Below are 26,105 nucleotides of genomic sequence, written 5' to 3' on the forward strand. Positions count from 1 at the left end.
GTGAAAAATAGAATCCCAATGTAGTATTGACTTATATTTCTTTTCTAATGGCTGAGGTTGGATATCTTTTCATGTATTTCATAGATCTATGACTTAACTTTTCTGTGAATTTTCTCTTGACTTTTGGTCTTTATTTTTGTATTGGGATTTTTAGTCTTGATTTCTAGAAGCTCTTTATATATTAGCAATATTAGAGTTTCATCTGCGATATGAATTAGAAATATTTTCGTTCTTGGAGCGCCTGGGTGGCTCAGTGGGTTAGAGCCTCTGCCTTCGGCTAGGTCATGATCTCAGGGTCGAGCCCCCGCATCGGGCTCTCTGCTCAGTGGGGAGCCTGCTTCCTCCACTCTCTCTCTCTCTCTCTCTCTCTGCCTGCCTCTCTCCTTGTGATATGTCTGTCAAATAAATAAATAAAAATCTAAAAAAGAAATTTTCGTTCTTTGTATTTTGACTCTCATGCTTTTTCCTATAGAAGTATTTTGTATTTATGTAGTCAAATTTATCAAATCTTTTGTAGATTTTGGATTTTCAACCATTTTGAGGTTATGAGAGAATGTGCTTCTTCCCCCCCTAGTATTTTTGTGGTTTAATTTTTAAAAATTATATATTTGGTCCATTTGGAATTTATCTTGTATGATATGAGTTATGGATCTGACTTCATTTTCTCCCACATGGCTACCCAGTTGTTTTATGGAACAATGCACCATTTCCTCAATGATTTGAGATATGCCTTATCAAATCATAGTATCATCTCCTATATTCTCATATGTAGTTTTGTTCTGTTTCTGCAGTTTCTACTCTGTTGCTCCATTTTTCTGTCTATGTATGCATCAAATATCATTCTAGTATTTAATTATTGAGGATTTAAAATACACTCTCTGGTAGTGCTAGATTCTCTCATGATTCTTAATGTCCAGAGCCTTCTTTATTATCCCTGCTTTTATTTTTCATCTGAAGTTCAGCTTTTTGAGTTCTATTTAAAAAAAAAAAAACAACTGTTGACATTTTTGGGGGGATGTCATAAGCTTCTTAGATGTGCTTCCAGATCTTCCCAAAGACAATACACAACTTAAGGCCATGTGTAATTCAGCTGGACCTAAATGCTTGTGACAAAATGATGTATTAAAAAGCTGCTTTTCTTCACTGTATAACGGTAACTGACATTTAGTCATTCATTTGGGATAGATGTCATTTATCCTTTCAGTATTTCTGGTTGTAAGACATTGCTCATCTCTTTCAAAGGCGTTAAGAGGAGAAAATAGCTTTTCAAATACGAAAACTTTCCAGATAGATGCTGCTTAATCTAAAACCATATCCTCCAAACCTGCTACCTCCAATTCTACCTCCTGTTCGCAAATCAGCGGAATAATCCTATCAGCCATTGAAAACCTCAGTGCTCTATGGCTACTGACTTACACAACTGTGACTTCCGGTTTTTGGAAAACCCTGTATGTGTTTTATGTGTAGTCCATGGACCAGCAGCCTTGACATCAGCTGGGCACTTGTTAGAAATCCACACGCCTGAGTCTCATCCCAGACCTACTGGATGAAAATCTGTATGTTAACAAGATTCTGGGTGGTTCATAAATGCCTTAAAGTTTGAGGGGAAAAAGAGATCAGGGGTGGGGCGCCTGGGTGGCTCAGTGGGTTAAAGCCTCTGCCTTCAGCTCAGGTCACGATCTCAGGGTCCTGAGATCGAGCCCCACATCGGGCTCTCTGCTCAGCGGGGAGCCCGCTTCCTCCTCTCTCTCTCTGCCTCCCTCTCTGCCTACTTGTGATCTCTGTCTGTCAAATAAATAAATAAAATCTTAAAAAAAAAAAAAAAGATCAGGGGTTCTCAGTGGCCCGACAGCGGAAGTGGCACCACCCAGAACTGTGTAGAAAATTAAAATTCTTGGATCCCACCCTGTACCTACTGAATCAGAAGCCCCTAAGTTAGGTCCAGCAGTGTTTTAATAAGCCCTCCAGTTGCTTCTGATTCAACTAATGTTTGAGAATCCCTGATCTGAAGCAATGGTTCTCAATCTTAGCTGAGCATTAGAATCACTTGGGGAGCTTTGGAAAAAAATCCCCATGCCGACAGTGCACCCTAGATGAATTAAATCAGAAATTCAGGGCTTCAGTAGGCCAAGGAATCAGTATTCTTTTAATTTTCCAGATGATTCCATCGTGAAGCCAAGGATGAGAACCATTGCTCTAGTCTGGAAAAGTGCGTCTCAAACCTGGCTACACATTGGAATCACTTGAAGATCTTTGAAACAAAAATACTGGCGCTCAGGGTCTTACCCAAAGATGTCAGTTGGTCTACGTGAAGCCAAGAATCCCTTTTTAAAATTAGTTTCTCAGGTGAATCTAATATCCAGCCAGGTTTTCAAACCACTGCTCTAGAAAATACCATTTTCCCTTCACATAAAATTTGTACTAAAGAGAGTAAGTCTGGAGGTGATGGAAGAGGTCCATTTCTCATTCCCCGTCTATTTACTGAGACCTTACAGTGTGTTAGGCTAGTTACCATGAAGATTGAAAATAGGTACAAAGCAAGTTCTTGCCCATATGGAAACCTATAATCTGTAGGGACAGAAAGACGTGCACATACGTCATATGTAAATGATGACTCAAAAGGAACATATTGTTCAGTGCTATTGACTATAATTCAATAAAACAGTTACACATATCCTATCACTGTTAAGTCAAACTAATTTCTATCCTTTTTAAAAGAAGAGGAGGGGCGCCTGGGTGGCTCAGTGGGTTAAAGCCTCTGCCTTCGGCTCAGGTCATGATCCCAGGGTCCTGGGATTGAGGCCCACATCGGGCTCTCTGCTCAGCAGGAAGCCTGCTTCCCCCCTTTCTCTCTGCCTGCCTCTCTGCCTACTTGTGATCTCTGTCTGTCGAATAAATAAATAAAAATAAAAATAAATATTTAAAAGAAGAGGAGTAAGAGGAAGGAAATGTAGGTTGGAAATGGTGAAAGAAACAGTTTTGAGTATAATTAGCAATTGGCCCTTAGACATTTGAACCTGGAGAAGGTGGTAGACAAGGTCAACGGCTACCTCAAAGACTAATTTATGAGCTTAAAGATAGAGCAAGCTAAAAATGCTTAAAGTTTTCTCACTCCCTAACAAGAAATTGTGCTACGGAATCACTGAAAGTCAGCTCACCCCAATATTGTTTGTAAATGAAGTTATAACTACTAAGAAAAATTAGCAATTAAGAAATCAGCAATTAAAGAGTTTATAATAAAGCTATTTTCACTTCTATTATAACTTTCTTTTGGCCTATTTGTCTCTCCTTCTAGACTGGCTTCTTTTGAGAACACGTTTAAAAATAAATGAAAAATATTTTTCTAGTGTGGGAGAAATTACTGGTTATAAATACTTCTCACAGATAACGGACTGTGGAATTTACATTTTTAAAGGAGCAACCAAGCAAAATCCAAAATTTCATATACTTTATGAAAGGTACATTAACATCTAAAATTGGGACAGATTGTTGATAATTCTTTTGCATTCAGCCAACTGTTTCGAGAATTCAGCTGAACGTACTACATCCATTCCTCTGTTTTATTATCCGTTACAAAGGCAAGGATGTTACCATAATCCTTTAAGACTATAAAGGGACTTTCTGAATTAAGAGAAAAATCACAAATGTTCACCTACCTCCTTTTCATGTTCTATCAAAAAAATACTTACAGGTTAGAACAGGTTGGAGCATTTACCAGTTTGAATTTGGAATAGGTCTAAGGGCATCCCCATGTAATGTAATAACCTTTCCTTCATATTTGAAAATGACCTCACAGTAGGCAATGAATTTCAAGCTGATCCTCCCAAGAAGGATGGTGGATATACTGATCTAGCTATTCTTTTCATATGTCCATGGACATGTCCACTAGGAGTTGGTCTGATAGGATCTGAGTGCCCATGAAATAGAGTTAAGGCTACTGACTCCAATAGATTTGAATCCATCATTCGGGATAGAATTCACTCTTGAAATGATGAGAGGAGAAAGGGAGGGCACTTACTGTTCTGATTTTATAGATGGAGAGACTGAAGTTTAATTATATCATTTGCACAGAATAAAGGACGGTGTAGTGATTATCAGTTGTGGTTGGAAAGATAGTAGAATCATCTGGATAATTAAAAAGAAAAACTGGATAATTAAAAAGGTGCCTGGGTGGCTCAGTTGGTTAAGCATCTGCCTTTGGCTCTGATCATGATCTTGGGGTCCTGGGATCAAGCCCCACATTGGGCTCACTGCTTCGTGAGGAGTCTGCTTCTCCCTCTCCTTCTGCCCTACCCCCCGGCTCCTGCTTTTTTTGCTTGTGCTTTCTCTCTCTCTCTCTTGCATGCACTCTCTCAAAGAAATAAATCTTAAAAACTCCCAAACCAAACCATCACATGCTATAGCCTGCCGCCATCCTACCACCACCCAAAATGTATATAAAAATTGAAGTTGAGAATCACTTGTGTGCGTGTTGCTGTTACTGACATGAGTGTGTCATGTCACCTCCAACGTATTGGGACATTTAATAGAGTTGAAAGTCAGTGGTTGTTGTAGAGAGAAAGGCAACCAACACAGGAAGTCAAACCTTCAGTCCTGATTTTATCTAATGGAGTATGCAATTAAAAAAAAAATCTGGGGCGCCTGGGTGGCTCAGTGGGTTAAAGCCTCTGCCTTTGGCTCAGGTCATGATCTCAGGGTCCTGGGATCGAGCCCCGCATCGGGCTCTCTGCTCCGCAGGGGGCCTGCTTCCTCCTCTCTCTCTGCCTGCCTCTCTGCCTAGTTGTAATTTCTCTCTGTCAAATAAATAAAATATTAAAAAAAAATCCATGGTTCCCTGAATGGAAATGTTTTGGATATATTAATTGAATTACAGCACTGTAAACCATTGATGGCTTTGATTTTGCTCTTAAAAATTAGTGGAATGAGGGGTGCCTGGGTGGCTCAGTCTGTTAAGCATCTGCCTTCCGCTCAGATCATGATCCCAGGGTCCTGGGACCCAGCCTGGCGGGATCCCTGCTTCTCCCTCTCCTTCTGCCTGCCGCTCTGCCTACTTGCACTCTCTCTCTCTCTCTGTCAAATAAATTAAATCTTGAAAAAAAAATTGTGGAATAATTCCCCTGATTCTTCAAAGAGGAGCAAGGGATATTGCATTTGTTTTACTCAGCCCCATGGTTAGAATGACATCACCACCTCAAAGGAAACGATCTCCAGCCACGGCAAACAAAGGCACATTCCAGGCCAGTAGTGCTTGGAGGAGATTACTAAGTAGCACTTACATACCTGTTCCGGGAGAATGTCCCCCCTTTTTTTATTGTGCAGTTGAAGGTAAGAGTCCGTTTTAGGAGTAGGTAATCCCAAAGTCAGCTTGTTTTTTTCCACGAAGTATTGTTTGGACTTCCTTCGCCGACGGCCACGTGATCCTGGCAGGAAAACCTCACGATGTGAACTTGAACTCTTCAAGTAACGAGAGAGCTTGCTGGACTTCTCCGCCAGATCGCTGTCGCTCAGCTCCGAAAATGGCTGGCTGCGATGGGCGCCCCGCTCATAGTTTGGGCTTAAAAATTCACTGCCGAGTAAGGAGGCAACACTCTGGGGGCTACTCTTGGGTTCACCTTTCTCCCCGGAGAGTTCCATCGACGTCTCCTTGGAAGGGTACAGGGGATCCGGAATCAGATTTTCGGAAGAGCTGTCTACAGACTCTGGCAATGCGTCCATAGTCAACAACTTTCTCTCGTCTGTCTTACTCTTCCAGTTCGGGTCATATCGGAGGTCTGAGTATTTGTCTTCTGCTGGTTGTTGGCTGCCCAAAGCAGAAAGGAAATGTCAAGTCCTTAATTAAAATGCATTTGCACGTTATGTTTAATTATCTTAGTTGAATCTTTCTCCTATAATTTCCTTTTACGACTTACGTATTGAAGACATAACTGAGGCTCAAATTAGGTTTATGGAGTACACATAAGGACAAAAAGGTTTTAATTATTCATTCATTAAATTACGGAATAAAAATGGGGGATAGTTAATTTACGAATGCCCCAAGCCCGCTGAAAATCACGCCAGTGCATCGCTATGGTTCAAGGGGAGCTATGACTTATGCACACCGTAAACACTTCAGCTAGCGAAGATAAACCTAATTTCTCGTTTTGGCCAGTGACAGATACATTTGGGCGCTTATCTGGGAAGAAAATGCCATTACTGCCTGGATGAGCGTTTCCTCCGTCTGCCCCTCCTGTGAGGGGAAGCAAGATTTATCTTAACTGAATTCCTACCTAGGTTCATCCTCCTTTAAAGTATTTTGCTTTTCATCTTGTCTTTGTAGATTTTGATGCATATACTGAAGAAAGAAACCCCAATGTTTAGAATCAGACGGTGGCTCACAGGAAAGTTCTTAGTTCATGTTCTGTGGGTTTGTCACATGGATGCACACAAAACAAAACACAGGTCGGCTGTAGGATGGCCCTACTTCAGCAAAAGGTTAAACATATGGTCTCACCATAGGGACACGGGCTAGTCCATAATCAGGGCATATGATCCCAAGGAAAGTCTTCCCTTTTCCTCATGACAGTCTCAATTTGTAAAGCACCTCCTGGTCTTAACCAAAAAAAGAAAAAAATGCTGGTAATATGGTATGTTTAATGGCCCCTTTGATCTTCAGAAGCTAAATGGGAGAGATTTTCCTTCCTTGAGTATAGTAGATGCAATCCTCTAATCAAAAAGAAAATGTAAATCACCTAGGCTTTTTATGCTTCTTGATATTCCCGTTTACAGAGGACATAATTTTATGCTGGGTAAACAAACGAATGGTGCCCGGGCTACTGATTTACTTCTCTTAATGTGGCCCTGGATGTCTTTTGATTTGAGGTAAAGCAAAAATTAGAGTCAAAAGACAAAACTCCTGTGTGTTGCTAAACTGTCATTTTGAATTAGGATGGAGAGCTTCTTGGGACGCCTGCGGGGCTTGGTCAGTTAAGTGTCTGTTTTGGCTCAGGTCATGATCCCAGGGTCCTTGGATTGAGTCCTACGTGGGGCTTGTTGCTCAGCGGGGAGCCTGCTCCTCCTCCTCCTCCTGCCGCTCCCCCTGCTTGTGTATGCTTTCTCTGACAAATAAATAAGTAAAATCTAAAAGAAAGAAAGAAAAGACGGAAGACTTTTTGGAGTAGTCCGCTCTGCTTTCTCTACCAAGGGAAGAAAAAGGATGCTCTCTTCCAGCAAAATGCCTGAATGGAGATGGTGCACATTTATTGGAAAGTTGGATATCAAATTATGCAACTTACCCCATCTCCTAAGCATTATGGGTTACCTGCCTCAGGTTTTTGAGGAGGTGGTTTCTCCTGTGTGATGTCTTGTGAGCTCACACTGTGTTTTAGACTTGTCTAGAGACAAGGTCTCATTGGGTGTGGGGACATGGACATGGAGTGGTGCAACAGGGCACAGTCTGGACTTGGGACCGGACAGACCTGGGCTTAAGTTCTGGGTCATTATCTGTGCATGAAATTATGCCATCTCTGAGCCAGTTTTTCTTGTCTTTAAGTAGCAATTACATTCTGGTTCCTTCCCGGGGTTGCAAAAACATCAGAATGAGACAATGTATCTTAATGTTCTGTATTTCTGCTTATTTCGCCTTTCACTATGCTAGCTTTGGCTCTTCACCCAGTTACAGCTCTGGGGGGCAGGGTCTGAGTCTTCCTTCCTTCCCTAATCTCTACCTGAGTACGCAAGCCTGTGCTCTGGACAGAGGAGTTAATGAGTGTTTCTCAAATAACTGAGCCTCTAAAATTACTTGAGTCAACACAAATGTAGCATCAGATACTAAATTTTTAAAAATCCAATAGTAGTCAATTAGAATCTACACATGCAGAAAAGCTTCTTGTAAATTAATGAATGACTTTTGGGCCTATCATGTAATGAGTTAAACAGAAGCGTGATTGTTTAGGTGGGAAAGAACAGATTAAGGGGTACCTTGATTCCATCTTCAAATAAGTAAAGATATGAATTTTGTTTTTTTTAAAGATTCCTTTATTTGACAGAGATCACAAGTAGGCAGAGAGGCAGGCAGAGAGAGATGGGGAAGCAGGCTCCCCACTGAGCAGAGAGCCTGATGCGGGGCTTGATCCCAGGACCCTGAGACCATGACCTGAGCCGAAGGCAGAGGCTTAACCCACTGAGCCACCCAGGCACCCCAGAATATGATGCTTTTAAAGAACAGATTCTGAACGGATAAAAGGAGGGTTGAGGAGAGCTCAGGGAGAAGGAGAGGTAAGATCTTGAAGGGCTCTGTAAACTCTGTGAAGGAATTTGGCTTACCTATATATTACCTATAAGGAATTTGGCTGGCTTTGAGCAAAAATAATTAGAGAGCAAAGATGTTAGTAAGATCTAAATACTTCTGGAGAACCCAGGTGATGAGCTTTTGGAAGGGATTATCTACAGAGGCATTTTTGTTTGCTTGTTTTTTGTGAAGTTTTAGGATAGCTAGCCTTCTTCTTTGCACTCCTTAAAGCAGGGGTTGGTACTCTTTGAAAATGAGTATCCAGGGGTGTTTGGGTGGCTCAGTCATTAACGTCTGCCTTCTGCTCAGGTCATGATCCCAGAGTCCTGGGACTGAGTCCTGCATCGGGCCCCCTGCCTAGTGGGAAGCCTGCTTCTCCCTCTCCCAGTGACCCTGCTTGTGTTCCTGCTCTGGCTATCTCTCTATACCTGTCAAATAAATAAATAAACTCTTAAAAAAATAAAGAAAGAAAGTGAACATCCCACTGGGGATCACTGCTCTGTTACTTAGTCGGGGCATGGGACATGGTATGCTGACTTTGGGAAGACAGCCCATATTGCATGCCAGTCGGGAAATGCTGACAGTGAATCTCCAGTTTTTTCCTTAGAAGAGCCCAGTGAGGGAAGTATTAAAGTAATGCTCATTTATAGATGAGGGACCTGGAGCTCAGAGAGCTTATGTAACTCTCCCAAAGTCACGGAGCGAACAAGTGGCAGAACCAGGACATAGCCCCTGGCAGTCTGCCAGACTCCTGTCCGCTGAGTTGGCCTGCATCGTGCAGCTATTCCCATAGGTGGTCGTGGAGCAAGGCCTGCCTTACGTGAGTGAGTGAGTGAGTCCGTCAGTTGGCCAGTCAGCAAATACACGCTGAGCAGCTCCCGGGGTCCCAGGCGTTGAAGCGTGGGAGCAGAACAGTAGCAGGCTGGTGGTTCTTTCCTGCCAGCAAGGAAACAGGCGTTACATGCCAGCTCTCGTGATCAAGTAATAAATTATATGTATAAAGAAATGCGGCATATTATGGGTATTTATTTTTCTTTTCCTTTCTTTTTTTAAGATGTATTTATTTATTTGACAGACACAGCAAGAGAGGGAACACAAGCAGGGGGAGTGGCAGAGGGAGAAGCAGGCTTCCCGTCAAGCAGGGAGCCCAATGCAGGGCTTGATCCCAGGACCCTGGGATCATGACCTGAGCCAAAGGCAGGCGCTTAATGCCTGAGCCACCCAGGCACCCCATATTGTGGGTATTTAAAATAAAGGGGGGGCATAATCTTGCTCATCACTGAAAATATGTTAACCTCTTATTTCCAGCTTCAGTTGCTAGATAGTATCTCAAAGACCATTTCAGCTCTGTTCTATGATCCTACGATAAACTCACAAAAGTATCAGTAGGCTGAAGAATGCTTATTATTTAAAAAAAAAAAAAGGTGGGGTGCCTGGGTGGCTCCAGTGGGTTAAAGCCTCTGGAGTCCTCTGCTCCACGGGGAGCCTGCTTCCTCTTCTCTCTCTGCCTGCCTCTCTGCCGACTTGTGATCTCTCTGCCAAATAAATAAAATCTTTAAAAAAAATTTTTTTTTTTTTTTAAAAATGGGTAGTCTTTGGGGTGCCTGGGTGGCTCAGTCAGTCTCCACTCAGGTCATGATCTCAGGGTGGTGAGACTGGGCCCCGCTTTGGGCTCCGCACTCAGCACAGAGTCTACTTGAGTTTCTCTCTCCCTCTTCCTCTGCTTCTCCTCCTCCCCTCCCAGATAAATAAATCTTAAAAAAAAAAAAAAAAGTAGTCTTCAAGGACTGAAGGATGTGGTTTCCCTGATTCAGTCTCTGATACAAAGAAAAGTGGCAGTCACAGTGGTCATCCCACGTAACCAGCCCCTGCTGATAACGGCAAAACGTCTATGGTCATGACTACAGACCTTCCTCGGTTATACGTCATCTCCGTGGTGCTCTCCTTCTTCCTTCCTTTTTTTTACGGTTTTATTTATTCATTTAACAGAGAGGCAGAGTACAAGCCGGGAGAGCAGCAGGCTCTCTGCTGAGCCAGGAGCCGGATATGGGACTCGATCCAGGACCCTGGATCACGACCTGAGCCCAAGGCAGCTTCTTAATGAACTGAGCCCCCCCAGGCGTCCCCCGTGGTGCTCTTCTTACCAAAATAATGATACGGCATCTCTTGGTTCTGAGAAATGGTACAGCAGAGTATCTAAGGACAAGGTGCCTAGAGTCAGACTGCCTGTGTCTGGTGTCACCAGTTACTGTGTGAACAGGCGCGATTCATTAACTTCTCTGTGCCTTAGCTTGCACGTCAGTGAAATGGGATAACAGTACCTGTCTCAGGGTGCCACTGAGAGGATTAAGTGAGTGAACGCATACGAATGCTTACACATCCGTGACACAGAGTTAAGTACCCCGTGAGGGCTGGCTAGCTAGGACCACCTCTGCCCGCGAGCTCCGTGGCCATTCTTTGCCCTGTGTTACATTCAGTCACCATGACACGATGTGTGTTGTGTTGTGCATTGTGCTTCCTGTGGGTGGATCTCAAGGGATTCTTCTCTCCCTGGGGCTCAAGTTATTTCCAGGGCACGGAGCCGTGTTGTGATGCACTCAGGGGCACCTTTGTGGCTTGAAGGAACTAACCTTTATCTTCAAAAATCCGATTGTCGTTACTGTGCCTTAGGCACCTGCGGACGACCTGTTTGAACTATAGTTTAGGAAATGGGACTAAGAAATTTCTGCCCCACGATGAAGTATTTTAAGAACCTGCTGAGTGCTGATGAAGAAGATAAAACTGGGAGAATTAAATGACTTTAGATCTTCAGAAAGAACTGTAATTTCTGGTCTCAACAGATCACCATTCTTAAATGCCCCTAGAGGTATATGACACATTGCAGAAAGACTGGTGTTTTAAGTGGAACTCAGGCAATACAAAGGCTTTGGGAACAAATCAGAAAAAAAACAAACAAGCAAACAAACAAACCAACAAAAAAATGAATTGCTTTGACTAAGAAGAATGTTTCTGAACCAAACGTTGGAAGAGAAACTCTAATAATATATCCAGAGGAAATCTGAATCTAAAAATGTGGCTCTTTTAAGAGCTTTAATTACACTGCCCCATTTACACCTGCAGTGACGGTCTCCAAGTATTCCCTCTGTCCCCTTTCTAGATGGAAACTCTATGTCGAAACAAATGTTTTTGCAAAATCATGAGCACAGGAGGCTGTAATACTTCACAGAAACAAATCTCATGTTCGAAATAGAACATTGATACTGAAGAACCCCATTGTGCTGAGCTTGTGTGCTAAGAAGCTCAATTAGGTTTCGTGGTCCAGGTCAACGCAGTGGAACAAAATGAGTGTGAAGTGCCCCTTCATCAGTCATCATCTGCACACAAAACACACACTTCTCTTCCTCCCCATTTGAGAGAAAGGTTACACAGACAATGCATGCACAACTCTTTTGTTGCTGTGCAGACAACAGATGCCGGGTCTCCTCTTCAGATGCCGAGGTGAGACCTGGATGCAGAGAGGAAGGGAAGGTGGTCTCGTGCGCATACGCCGTGATATTTACAGGCTTTCATGGACCATATCTGAGTACTCACTGTACTCAAGTTCAAGCAAAATAAAATCAAATCTCCATTTAATGAAGAGCCTCATATTTAGTGTAGCATTCAATCAAAAAATTACTAAAATTAGAGCATGTTTCCAGTACAATTAACATCCTTTGCACTCATAATAAAATATTCAATAACTGGCCATTTTGCCTGTTGAGGAGGTGAATAAAAGCACTGCTATTAATCATTTAGCTGTTATTTATTTGCCACTTTATTTTAAGTAGGCAGTTAAATGGAAACTGCACATGTTATTATTGATTTAGGTTTAATTTAATCCTTTTAAACAGAACAATTATTCCCAATTTATATGCCATTAAATCTTTTATGCATATGAACTGCAAATTCAATTTTTGCCTAAGTGTAAAGTTTTTAAAGCTTCTTTAAGGAACTATAAAACTGCCAGTTATTTCCAAGGATTTCTGAATCCTAGGCTCCTCTTAATCTTTTTATCAATGGCTTTTAAGTAAATCAAATGAAACAAATCCAAAGGATTAAAAAAAATCACTTTTGCAAGCACGAAAGAAAATGGTCCCATAAACACGCTGATGCACTTCAAGTAGGTTGTTTACCATGCAGGAAATTTCATTTAATGTAGGCATCCTGCTTACAAAAAATTAAGCATTTTAATTGGAAAAAAGTTGCTTTAATGAACCAAAGGCCAAGGACCGTCTACAGAAGCACACTCAAAAGCAGAAGTGTGGATTGTTACCTAGTGAACATAATTTAAGGCAGTTATATAATTTGGATAATTCCAACTGGAGTCCCTTCTTTGTCTCTGACAACAGATTTATGGCTGCAAAATAACCGGATATTTGCGCTGCTCCCCCCCCCCCCCCCCCCCCCCCCCCCCCCCGCCCTGTTCTTATAAGTACCAGCCTTGATTCAAGGACAGTCGGGGGTGAATGAAAACAAATGATGGAAAGAACACGGGGTCATAACTGGGATGTAAAATTCTCGTACCTCACTTCTCTTATGTGAAACAAAGCCTGCGTCTTCGCAGGGGAAATGATGTATGACCCAGTATTTAGAAACACAATTCCTCGCATTCAATGAGAGTTTACAGTGCTCACGCCAGGAATTTTCCATAGCGTTCTTGGATGTCCTTTTCATTCTCCAGAAACAGTGGCTAAGAAGCCTTGGATTTATGAAACTTGTAGGCGTTTACGCTCTCTGTATATAGAATTTCCTGTCTTTTATTTTATTGTATTATTTGTCAAAGATTTATTTGTTTATCCAGAGAGCGAGCATGAGAGAGAGCCAGGGTGGGTGGGGGAGGGGGAGAGGGGAAGTGGAAATAAAAATATCTCAAGCCGACTCCCCGCTGAGCACAGACTCTCTGCAGGGCTCAATCTCAGGACCCTGAGGCAGTGACCTGAGCCGAAATCAAGAGTTGGATGCTTAACCCACTGAGCCACCTAGGCACCCCATTGAATTTCCTGTCTTCTAAGTGTCTGATATTGACAGCATTGTAATTGCGGGGAAGCCGTGTGTCATGAGAAAGGCAATGGAAGGACAGGCCTCGAGACGTGGGTCCCAGTCAGATTTTGCCACTGCCCGGCCGTGGGTACTTGGCCCTAGGCACTGGGTTCCTCCTGTCGACAGTAAGGAGAATAGGCTGTGCTTTATGAGCCCGGCAGCTCTGAGGACCCGTAGTGTTACTCACTGGATTGCAACCATCATGCAAAATTCAGCAAAGGCATATAAGCATTGGAAAAAGCATTCGTTTTAAAATTCAGTAGATTAGAGGCACCTGGGTGGCTCAGTGGGTTAAAGCCTCTGCCTTCGGCTCAGGTCATGATCCTAGGGTCCTGGGATTGAGCCCCACATCCTCTCTGCTCAGCGGGGAGCCTGCTTCCCCCTACTCTCTGCCTGCCTCTCTGCCTACTTGTGATCTGTCAAATAAATAAAATCCTAAAATAAATTCAGTAGATTAAACGTGTATAATAATTAAAGCTCTCTATATTTTCACACTTGTCAGGGAGTAGAAATACAGTTAAGGTCAGGAATTAAACTAGTCCTTTACTAACCTGCTTACAAGCCTCTTAATTGTCTTGATAACCTCACAGGATTGTAGACGACATGACTTTAAACAATACTTTGGGCGGTTTTCAAACTCACCGTTTATTTACAAATTTAGCGCCAGTAAGCCTCCCAATTTTGAAATAAGCTAGAAAGGAACTCGTGGTTGTCTCTGAGGGCATTAGACCCCAGGCCACTGCAGTGTTAGCATTTCTGGTGGGGCCTCTGCCTGTAACAGACACAAGCTATGCCCATGCACACACTTGACTTCCGTCCCTGCCTGCTCATCTGTTGTGATGGCACCGTGCCTGCCCTGGGAGAGCACCAGGGCTTAAGGACGGCAGCATCTGCGAGCGGACGGTTGCACAGACAACAGAAATGACGCATGCCTGCGACGGAAAGTCACTTCTCCGGTATAACCATTCCCAAGTGTTCAGAAGTAACTCAAATGCTAGTAGCCATCCCTAAAATACTGTGTGAAGGATGGAGTGTAATGTACGTGAAGTGCATGGCCGACCCAGGGCCTTAAATTGAAAATCTATCTTGGAAAGTCCATAAAAATCAACATGGATGAATGTTTCTAGACACCAACAGGGATGCACGTGGGCTCCTGGAAACTCCCACAGTGTTCTTAGCAATCCTAGAATGTTAAACATGCCCTCGGGTGTCATCTTTACTCTCCTAACCAGCACAAACAACAACAGCAAGAAAACACACTCTACAACACCTGTATGAGAAAAGTCTGCCCTCAATTTTCTAGTCCCAATGTGTTCTACGGAACAGTCTGGAAAATGTGTGGGGAAATGAAAAGGCTGAGTTTTGGTCTTAGTCTCTCTCTACCCACTCACTGTTTCGGTTCCCCAGTACTGCTATTTGAACCCTTTCCCTGATTCTTGTATTATTAATCAGAAATAATATATATAAAAGCATTTGAGAGGAAGATCCTAGACCACCACAACACAATAAAAATGCAGATTATTATTACCGGGTCCCTTATTTTTAGACAATTCTGGGCATAAAAAGTTAAGAACTGCTCATTTTGCCTTCTATACTGCCCAGTAATTTCTCTCACAAGGTGGTTCATTAGAATATGGGATCTTTGGTGAAGGTTGTCATTCCCAGATGATGCGAAAGACATCTACAGACCTTAATGAATGAAAACCTCTCTCTTGGGATGCCTGGGTGGCTCAGTTGGTTAAGCAGCTGCCTTCAGCTCAGGTCATGATCATAGCGTCCTGGGATCGAGTCCCATATCGGGTTCCTTGCTCGGCAGGGAGCCTGCTTCTCCCTCTGCCTCTGCCTACCTCTCTGCCTACTTGTGATCTTTCTCTTTCTCTCTGACAAATAAATAAATAAAATCTTTAAAAAAAAAAAAAGAAAACCTCTCTCTTTCCCAGGAGAGGTCCTGAGGAATACAAGAGACTATGACCCTGCTGCCCAAAGCAAAATACGATTAATGCTGGTTTATTCCGAAGGCACAGTATCCTTGAAAACTTTTATTACTTTACTTAAATGTGTAATTTTCCATGTGTATTTACTCTGGCCTCAGTTGAGTCCATATCGACATTGTTATAGCTTTAATTTCTGCTAGATCGTAAAATTGAATCCTTTATCAGATCAGCCCTGATCACCTATCTAGATAACTTATAATTAGAGGCTCAGGCTTTGGTTAGGAACACTTATTCAGCTCAATTCCTGGCTCTGCCCCTTAGTAACTACATATACCTACACAGCTGTCAGAGACTTGGTTCCTTATCTGCAAAATGGGGGTAATAATGCATAAGAGGCTCTTGTGAGGATAAATACAATAGTGTATATAATGTAACTAGTTCTACAAATGGTAGCTAATTACATATAAGTATTCTTATTGAACATGTATACTAGGTACTGTACAGCTGCCCTCTAATTTTTTTTAATCATATAAGGTTTCAGAGGCCCCAGGACTGAAGAAGTTATTTCCAGTGCTCGAGGAATTACATTGATCTCTTTCTTCGCCAGCGCTGAGTGTCCTAAGGCTAGCTGTGGAGTGGGGTTTAAGGATTATCACGTGGAGATCCTCTCTCCACTCTTGATTCATTCACTGTAGTCAATGCCGCTCCAATTTCCATTAAGTAAAAGGTTTTCTCTAATCCATATACATTGAACGGGGCTTGACTTTGGTGAGATACAAGAGAGTAATTGCTTTGAGGAGGTTCTAGTAACATCAAAACAGAAGAGGAGGGCTCAAGTGATTTGTCAGGCAGCTTTTAAAATGGTTGTTTATAACAGCAAGAAGAAAGAGATTTTTCATGGTTTTAAGGCAAGGCTTTGACTAATTTTTTTTTTTGAACTACAATTCCCAGAATGCCATCTACCTTATAAAAATGAAAGCCTACTTGAATTTCACATCGAGAGTCTGAGATCGATTTGTCTGTTTCACGGCTAGTACACTACTCAGAGCCAAGCAACAATGCACGTAGAAAACGTTTCCAGGACTTAAGTGAAAGAGGTCAATAACTAAACTAACCTGAATAATATTTTTGAGGCACTATTTGGCTAAATGCTTCGGTTGTGTTTTCCTTTGTAGTGGAGAACTGCTCCTCCTAATGTTTGCTGTCTCAAGCACTATTCCGCCGCCCAATAATTACTAGGGCTAAAAGCCATTCTAACCCTGAGGATGATCGTCTGTCGTTGAAGATTTCTAAGGCAAATTAGTCTAAGGAAAGCAGCAATATTTATGGATCTCTGAATCAGAAGACGAAGACCTGAACCATAATTCTGATTTCTATAAGTATTTTTTTTTTTATTTTGAAATATACTGAGTGGTATTTACATGGTCCTTGGGTAAAGAGCCCAGGGGTTAAGTCTGCTACCTGAGCACCGGACTCAAAGAGGAAAAACTCAACTGTGGGGAAGTGAGGTCCCTCCTTGGGTCCTTGCTTTGGTTTCTCCAGAATGCCCAACTACTGCAAAACATCTTTCCTCTCTCCTTGTTTCTGGAAAGGGGGGGGGGGGAAACCAACCCAGCAGTGAAACTACTACCATTTATTGCCTAGGAGGTTCTGACTGTCTTATATCAGAGCTATGATAAAAACACGGCTTAGGGCATCGAGTCAGACTGCATGAGTTCCCGGCTCCACCCCTTCATCAACGTAATAAATGGGTATCAATAGAACCCCTTTAAGCCTCATGTATAGCTTTTAACATGGGGATCACTACGGTGTCTCCCAACAGGGTTGCCATATGAATTGAATTGAGATAATACACTAGACTGTTTAGCACAGGGATGGGCTCATGCTAGTCAGTCTATAGATGCCAGCTATCGTTATGAACACCTTAAAGAAATCTTTGGGTTCTCTTCTTCTTTCAGCCACCGCATCTGATCTGTCAATAAGCCCTGTCAATTCATATACTCATTTTCTCCCCTACCCTACCCCCACTATATATTGCCTATGCGGTGAATGAATAAAAGATTGCTAAGAAGGATACACACCCACGCAGGCGAACATATTGGTTATCTCTAAGGAGGCAGATTGGGGAGGGGTTTGAGAAGGAGAACAAGGAAGTTTTATCATAGATGTTTTATGTCTATAAAAAATATATCTGAGGGGCGCCTGGGTGGTGCAGTCAGTTGAGTGTCCAACCCTTGGTTTCGGCTCAGGTCATGATCTCAGGGTCCTGGGATCGAGCGCCACGTTGGGCTCTGCAATCACTGCAGAATCTGCTTGAGTTTCTTTCCCTCTCCCTCTGCCCCCTCACTCATGTGTGCATTCTCTCTAAAATAAATTAATTAAAAAATACGTATCTGAAACAAATATGGCAATAAGGGTTCTGCAGTATTTTTCTGTACTTTATTTTTTGGGGGGGTGCAAAATGGTTGTACTTTTCTTTAGGTTAGAATTTTGTGGCCATTTAACCAGCATCAACAACAAAACCACAAACGTCCTCCCGCAGCACTGCACTCACTGTTCAACAAGTTACTTTGCCTCTGTTTGCCTCGTTTTCCTTATCTGTAAAATGGGAAGACCCGCATTTTTCTGGCAGGATGACAAGGAAGAATTAAATGAAACTACAGATGGGTCTTTAAAAAGAGGTACTGTTGTCTTGGTTGTAATTATGATTACCATCTGGTAGTTTCTTAGTCCGTCATGAGTTTACCCTCTAATTCAGAATGCACCGGCTTGCGGGATAATCTCTCTCGCAGGATAAACCTCTCTCAGGTCTCCTCCAAGAACCTGTATGCTCTCCCCGTGCTGTAGCAGGGGAGGCCATCTGGCTGATGCTGCCATGAACCCCTCTTCCTTTCCCAGAGCTGGGGAGGTCCCTTGCTTATGCCGCCTACCACTTGCACTGTACTTTGAGATCCCGAAGAAGCAAGTGAGCTTGATTCTGCCCGATAATGTTGCAGTGGAAGAAATGAGGGAAAGCAGAAAGGAAGAAAAAGACTCAGGGCTGGGCTCTAATTCTGGTTCCCACAGGCGCCCTTGCTGGGACTGTCCTGCTGGGACAGGTTGTAGGTTCTGTGTTCAATGCCCTCTCTGGGGTGTGGGCTGGTTGCACACACGAGGCCCCTACATCAGGCCCCTTACGTTGTCCTCTTTGCCTACACTCAGAACAAACCCTCTGCCATCAAGTGGGGCTTCAGTGTGTCACACATTCACTCTAATTTGGTTCTTGTTTCCAAATTTTATCTTCTCTCCAAAACACCACCTGCCCAAGTTCTATGCCTTCTAAGAAACTTTCCTCAATATATTTTACCCATTAAAAAAAAGAACAACAACTAACATATCTATAACTTAAAAAGTGCTAGTCACTGTTCTACATTGTGTAAGTATTCGGGGTTTTTAGTCTCAAAACTGTGAAGTAACTACTATTATCCCATTTTAGTGATGAGGGAACTGAGGCACAGAGAGATTAACTGGACTTGGCCAACTTACACAGCTAGTACATGGCAGAACTTGAACCCAGATGGTCTGCTTCGGACCACACCCTTCGTCACCCCGTGAAAACCTCTTTCTAGTCAATAGCTTTTAACTTCTTCCATGCGGTGCCATATAGTTTTTTCATTAAAACTGAGTAATCCACTGATTTATATTCTCTTATATTATTTGGCCACTCATAGCATAATGTTAACACCCTGTAAATACTGATTATTAGAAATTACATCCTTACATGATTATGTAAGCCCCGGGAGGTAGACCTTCATAAACTCAGGTGGGACCGCACTCCCAGAATGTACTCACTGACACGGATAGCAGTCCTGGGAGATGGACAGGCCAGATCCATGACAGGTGAGAAAAGTGAGCCACAAAAGAGTTAAGTGACTTATTCCAAATTATACACTGAACAGCAGTGCCTGGACCCAGTCAACACCACCTGATTCCAAGTCATGGCACTTTTCTATAGCAGGCTTTCTGGAATTTCTCTAAGGTCAGGTCATAGCAGTGGAGACACTTGGAATATGGACAGGAAGCAAGGAGCGGAAGGAGTGCATACGCCCTTATTCATGCCTTGTCTTTTGCATTTTTTTAAGGATTTTATTTATTTATTTGACAGATCACCAGTAGGCAGAGAGGCAGGCGAGGGATGGGGGGAAGCAGGCTCCCTGCTGAGCGGAGAGCCCGACGTGGGGCTCAATCCCAGGATCCTGGGATCATGACCTGAGCCGAAGGCAGAGGCTTAACCCACTGAGCCACCCAGGTGCCCCCTTTGCATATTTTTTCTTTAAAAAAGGGTATGGCAAAAATCCTGGCTTCCTAGTTGACTGGGACCTGTCCCACACACAAGGAGTTCATTACCATAGCCTGTCCTCACTGTCGCTTGTGATCTACCAGTGATGACCTAACAATACATTTCAGGACCCACCGTGCTCGTACACAAGCCAGTTCCTTACCTGTTGTCCATGCCATTGCTCTGGGGGTGGAGGTTTTCTCTGCCATTTTTCCGCGCTACTTTTCTGCTTGCCTCCTCTTCCGTCTCACTCAGGCTTTCCTCCTCTAAGCTGTCCGGTTCCATATTGTTGTCCCGGATTTGGTCTTCAAGCTGGGACTTACTCTCTTGAGTGAAGCTTCCCGAATCAGATTCCAAGGAGTCTTTTGAAATCAGATGTAAGTCCTTCTGACAAGGTGGCTCTGTGGACCGGATCTTTAAGTTGGTATGATGAACAGGAGATTGAATTGAGAGCTTGGGAATCAATTTACTATGACTCATCTTGAAAACATACAAATGTGAATATGAACACAGATATTCTTGATGATAGGAGCAGTTGGCTTGAATATTTCAAGTTGTGGTTTACAAAAGCATTACCTAAAAAAAAAAAAAAAGAAAATTGTATTTGTCACTTTTGACTACTGAATTCTCTTTAATTTCAATGTTAATCAAACATTTAAGTGAGCAGAACCCCGTTACATTATCTGCAGCCTTTTGTATGCATGCTTTTGTATGAGGAAGGTCTATTGGAAAACCTATTGTGTTTTTCTCTCTACAGAAACACATCTGATGTGGAGCTCATAAACAGCCTGAGTAATCAAATACAGCTTTATTGAGGAAATCAAATGGCTGGATTCCTTTTTCTACCTTCCAAGGGCCTATTACACACAAGCCTAGATAAAGCTAAATGGTTAATTATGGAGGGTACTTCGATGGCTTTATTTCAAATACCCAGGGCACCAACATAAATATGCCACATTTAGGAGTATTCATGAATAGAGTAAAACAGATTCCGGTTCTACCTTTTGAAAAGCAAAGGAGAGAGCGGGGAAGAGAGTGGTTTCCATAGTTGGAACTGTAAAGAGGGAAGCTGTTTTATGCCTAGATCTATATTGGCTGGTTTCATCATTTAGGAGACATTTTGGAGACCCGGTTGCCACTAGATAGGAATGAGTAATTTAGGTGGACATTACATGGAGATTAATATCAGCTTAATGTGTGTGTGTGTGTGTGTGTGTCTATACAGTGATTACAACTGTCTAAGGCAAAATTTGGGGGCTTTGTGAATTCTGCCACTAAGTGATTCATAACAGAGGCTGAATGTCTACCTACCTGAAAAGGATGTTGTTCTTGAAAATATTGGGTGGGTGGGAGACTGGCCTGAGTAACAGCTAGCGTCCCTTCTAACTCTCTTAAGTGTGTGATTCTAAGGGAGCCTACTTTGTCTCGGAGGGCTGTCATGAAGACCCATGAGATGGTTTATGGAAAGGCTGCACTAAGTTCGTATCAGATTGAAAGGCGATGATGATTTTGGATTGTGCTTCCTTTCATCTCTCCCCGGCACTTCTATTTTGCTCAGTCTTCTATCTCACTGCCTTTATGCCATTTTTTTTTCCCCTGTAGGTCAGACAACTGAAACTTTTTACCATCCGAGATTCCTATGACATTTTCTAAGGGTTTGCTCCTGTTCTTTTGGCAAATGCTGGCTTTAATTAGATAACATGAACTTATTCCTATTCCTTGCACTGTTAAAAACGTTAACCTCATTGCTAACACCATCAAACACCTTAGAGTAAAGTGCCTTAACAAACAAGACAGACAAAAGGTAGCATTCAGATTTAAATGCATACAAAGTGGGCTTCTTATTAATTTGAAGTTCCCCAAGCTGCTATTATACATATAAATAATATATTATTGTTTAACCATACAGACTGCTTTGCTGTATCATCTTATTTTAAAAATACACAGTGTGCCCTATCTTACTATTTTAATACTGACAAGTAGATGAACTCTTGCTTTTTAGGGAGTCTTTCGAAAGCAGCAAATCCGCCAAGTACTAACTAGTATTTAACAGAAACAGTTTGTATAAACATCTAAGAGTTTTACTGGATGAGTTTAAGTCACTGTACTTGGGATTGTTAAAGAAAAAGCTTAAAATAATCATTCTATTTCAATTTGGTATTGCTCATGAAATCATTCAGTCCTCTCAATTGTTCTCCTCAAATGAGATAGACTAAGATTTCTTAAGTGATAACAAATTTTTTAAAAGTCCATAGAAGATAATTTTGTTGTTAATTAGTGAAATCTGGAATAGTGCAGAGAATACAAAGCCAAACACTAGCAAAACTGGGGCTTTGGGAGAGGCCTGATCTTATACAGGCATGAGATTAAAGAAGGAAAAGATGGTATCTCCAGGACATTAGCAAGTAGGCATTTTAAATGTAATGAATGTGGCTCCCTAGTGGCACAATTGTTTTTCACTGAAATTTCTGACCGAGAGTGGCTGACAGTCTGGTTACAAAAGTAAACAAGGCGGACTGGGGTGTCGCCAGTGGTATCCAGGCACTAAGACGCAGCCAGTTCCCTAGGGTTCCCTTCAAGACCTTGGGTCTCCTCCTCTAGTAGCGGGAGGAACGAATTTCCTTCTATAGGTGAAAAGGAACCCTGCTCACTCTGGCCAAGATGAAAGGTAGAGAAAAAGTTGCCCTATTGTGGAACAGCCCGGAAGCTGCCCATAAGGGACAATCAGTTTTTCTCCTCTCTCTGCCCTTTTCCTGATGGACAAAACCTAGCAGCCAAGGCGTTTTAAGATCAAGGAGGTGACAGGTGGGGACGGGGGAGGGGTGGTCTGGTGCCCCGGACTGGTCTTTATCAACAGAAGACAGGGCTGCTCTGGGAGTCTGGGCACCAAAGCCTCTCCAGGTGCCGGCCTCTGGGTCCTTGTGCCTGCCTTGCCACGGTCCCGCCTTCCCGCCCGGGCCCCAAAGTTGCGGTTCTCCTGGACCCGATCCAGTTTCCTCTGGAGATTTCCTGCTGTGCCCCCCAACCCCAGCCCCAGTCCTTCCCATTTCCCTTCCCCGGCGCGCGCACCCTCGTTCAGGAGGCAACCGCCTGTCACCTGCCCAGGGCTCCTCTGCGACCGCGACCCCTGCAGACAGCATCCTGCCGAGCGGCTACAGCCCCGCCCCACCCGCGTGGCAGGCGCTGCCGTGGAGACCGCGGGCAACAGAGCCTGCGGCCAGCCTGGCTCAGGGGGCGGGGCTCGGTTTAGGGGGTGGGGCTCAGCTCAGGGGGCGGGGCCAGTGCGGGTGGGACCGGTTTTGAAGACGGTATTGGAGTACAGGGAACTCTGGGCCTGGCTGGTGTAGGGCCGTCCTGACTTCCCGTGGTTGGAAAGCAAGGAAAGGCAGGCCACCAAGTGGGAGGAGATATTTCCGACAAATACTGCTAGGACAGGCAAAGGACTCTACAAATTAAGAAGGAAAATCCCGTGAAAGAATGGGTAAATGACTTGGACAGAAATCCAAATGGCAGATAAATATTTGTTTTTTGATTGAAAAGGTGCTTAGTTCATTAATAATCAGAAGAGGCCAACTTAAAACCATACGGGATATCTATCACTCCATACTCCTCAGATGGGTGTAAGTCAAAATGAGATCGACCTCCCAGGGTAGGGGAGGATGCAGAGCAAGGAACCCTAGTGTGCTACAGATGAGAGTGGGAAGTGGCGCAGCCGCTTTGGAAAATGGTTCAAGCTTACCTGGGAGGTGGGTATCCTGTGATTCAGCGATTTCACTTATAGGTACCTACTTCTCAAACTTCTGTGCACCCAAACTGAAAACAACTGTCCATCAACTGTAGAACAGTTAATTAAAATGTGCTCTTCCATCCTCTAGCTTACGATATAACAGTGACAATGAATTAAATGCAGCAACATCACAGAGGGGTCTTTAAAAAGTCTGTCCGACTCCTAGTTTCAGCTCAGGTCATGATCTCCGAGTTGTGAGAGGGAGCAGTGGGTGGGGCTCCCTGAAGAAGTCTGCTGCTGTTTTCTTTCCCTCTCCTTTTTTTTTTTTTTTTTTAAGATTATTTATTTGATAGAGATCGTAAGTAGGCAGAGAGGCAGGCAGAGAGAGAGAGAAGAGGATGCAGAGGCTCCCTGCTGAGCAGAGAGCCGGATGCAGGACTCCATCCCAAGACCCTGAAATCATGACCTGAGCGGAAGGCTGCTGAAGGCTTAACCCACTGAGCCACCCAGGCGCCCTCCCTCTCCCTTTGCCTGTCCTCTCTGCTCGGGCTGTCTCTCTCTGAAATAAAGAAATAAATCTTTTTTAAAATGTTAAGAAAAAAAAACTCCTTAATATACACACTGTATGATTTTTATATATAAAAATTACAAACAGGAAAATTTAAACTGTACTGTACTTATGGATATACAGTTAATGGAGAAAACTGAAAAGAAGCAAAGTAGTGGTTCTCATAAAGTTTGGACTGTGGTTAGCTCTGGGGGGGCACATTGGCACAGCATTTGTGAGATTGTAGTTCCTGACTTAATGCTAGTTACATAGATACTGATTTTATAACAGTTCATTAAGTTTATTTACATTTATGTATATGTATATAGAATATTTAATATTAAAAAGCCTTTAAAGAAGAGTAAAAAGGGACTTCTGGATGGCTCAGTCGGTAAGTATCTGCCTTCAGCTTCAGTCATGATCCCAGAGTCCTGGGATGGAGCCCCACATCGGCTCCCGACTTAGCGGGAAGCCTGCTTTCCTTTTCCCACTGCCCCTGCTTGTGTTCCTGATCTCGCTGTCTCTCTCTGTCAGATAAATAAAATCTTAAAAAAAAAAAAGAGTTTAAAAAAATTGGGAATTATATTCACATTGACATGGCATTGAAACCACAAGTAGGGGCACCTGGGTGGCTCAGTGGGTTAAGCCCCTACCTTCAGCTCGGGTCATGATCTCAGGGTCCTGGGATCGAGCCCCAGGCTCTCTGCTCAGCAGGGAGCCTGCTTCTCCCTCTCTCTGCCTGCTGCTCTGCCTGCCTGTGATCTCTCTGTCTGTCAAATAAATAAATAAAATCTTAAAAAAAAAACACCACTAGTAGATTTGAATAACTAGCTGCAAAGAGCTAAGAATGATTCCAGTTGCCTCACTCATGATGGGAAACAGATAATTGGAAAATATCTTTACTACTCAATTTTACTCTTTTTTATTCCGCTTTTTATTTGCATTGGATATTTTTAAAAAATGGAACCTCACTTAAGAAAGGAAAGCAAGGTAGCCCAAAACAGTGGGGTATTCTGTCCAGCATATGATACAAAGTAACACTAGAGCCACTGAAAACGTGCCAACCAACCCCAAGCAGAAGGCTTTGTTCCCCAGAGCAGCTTCTGGAATATGTGAGGGAGTGGTTGCTGAGTCATTCCCTTGTCCGCCTCCTCTTCTGCTGGTCTGTGGGAACAGATGCTCTGGTTCTTCAGACTCATCAGGCACTTTGACACTCTCCAGAAGAGATTTTGTCCTGCTTTTCTGCAAATGATGCTTCCTGTGTGATTCAGGAATCTACCAATCCAGCAGCTACTTTCAGAGGCTGGTCACACACAGATGAACACCCTGACCTTGATTTTCTTCCTCCCACCTCTGGAATGGCTCTCCTGTTTACTCTGATTTAAAGCAACTAAAGGCTCAAAGAATAGTTACAAGCAGCCGTTGTGGTCCAGTCAGGAGATGGAAGACACACCCAATTATTGGAACAGAAATCTCATGTGAAGATTTATGAACTGAAACTCTGAAAGGGGAGCAGGCATATCGCCAGGAAGGAAGCCACTACCAGCCCTGTTTCTAGGAGAAACCCTAGGAAGAGTTTGGAATTATTAACCTTGCCAAGCTTGGAGGAAGGGACCAGAGTGGGGATCCAGGTCTCCAAGGAGGAGATAGAAAGCTGATGAGTGCCAGTGTCTGAAAAGGGCCACAAGGCTGGTTCTGGAGACTTGGGAAAACTGGAAATTAACTGCTGTTACTGAAACAAAGAGGGAGCGAAGGCAGAGCAGTCCCTTTTCTCTTTTCCAACCTTGCGGTCTCCCTGTAGTGCCCCCTACTGGCAGGCTTGACAAGGAGCCGGCTGGAGAAAGGTGGTTAGGAGGGCTTGCCCCAGTATCACAACAGACTTTGTGTGTGTATTTGAAGCGGAGAGACCTGGTTTAATAAACAGCACAGCAATTTTCTCTTCTTCACAACTCCAAAGAATGAACACATAGAAGCAAAGCCATAAAGTGCATCGTTTCTATCAGCCGTTACGGCAATAATCATGATAAATTTATGTATGAGTATACTTCCCAGGGTTTGCAAAGTGCTTTTCCATGCATTATGTGTTCAAAATTAAGCTGTCAGCCTGACTCAGTGAGAAACACAAGTAAACAAAAAATCAGCATAGGTAGGTTAGCAATGCTAGACTGATTTGAATCCTTCTCCATCCATCCCTTCGGCTCCCTCCTTCTCACTTCCCTGTCCACATACTGTTC

At 43.2% G+C, this 26,105-nt stretch overlaps 1 protein-coding gene across 2 annotated transcripts in view; it reads right to left on the minus strand.

The window, feature by feature from the left end:
* JHY (junctional cadherin complex regulator) overlaps positions 1–22,741 on the minus strand; it is a 58,407-nt gene extending 35,666 nt beyond the window's left edge. For both annotated transcript variants that reach the window (XM_046016557.1, XM_046016558.1), the window contains exons 1-3: positions 22,667–22,741; positions 19,761–20,173; positions 5,281–5,800 (exon numbers count right to left, since the gene is read on the minus strand). In XM_046016557.1, the coding sequence (XP_045872513.1) occupies positions 5,281–5,800; positions 19,761–20,077 (837 nt within the window). In that variant the 5' untranslated portion in view covers positions 20,078–20,173; positions 22,667–22,741. The remainder of the gene's footprint in view (positions 1–5,280; positions 5,801–19,760; positions 20,174–22,666) is intronic.
* Between the last annotated feature and the right edge of the window lie 3,364 nt (positions 22,742–26,105).

The sequence above is a fragment of the Meles meles genome, chromosome 8 (genome assembly GCF_922984935.1).
Source record: "Meles meles chromosome 8, mMelMel3.1 paternal haplotype, whole genome shotgun sequence".
Classification (NCBI taxonomy): domain Eukaryota; kingdom Metazoa; phylum Chordata; class Mammalia; order Carnivora; family Mustelidae; genus Meles; species Meles meles.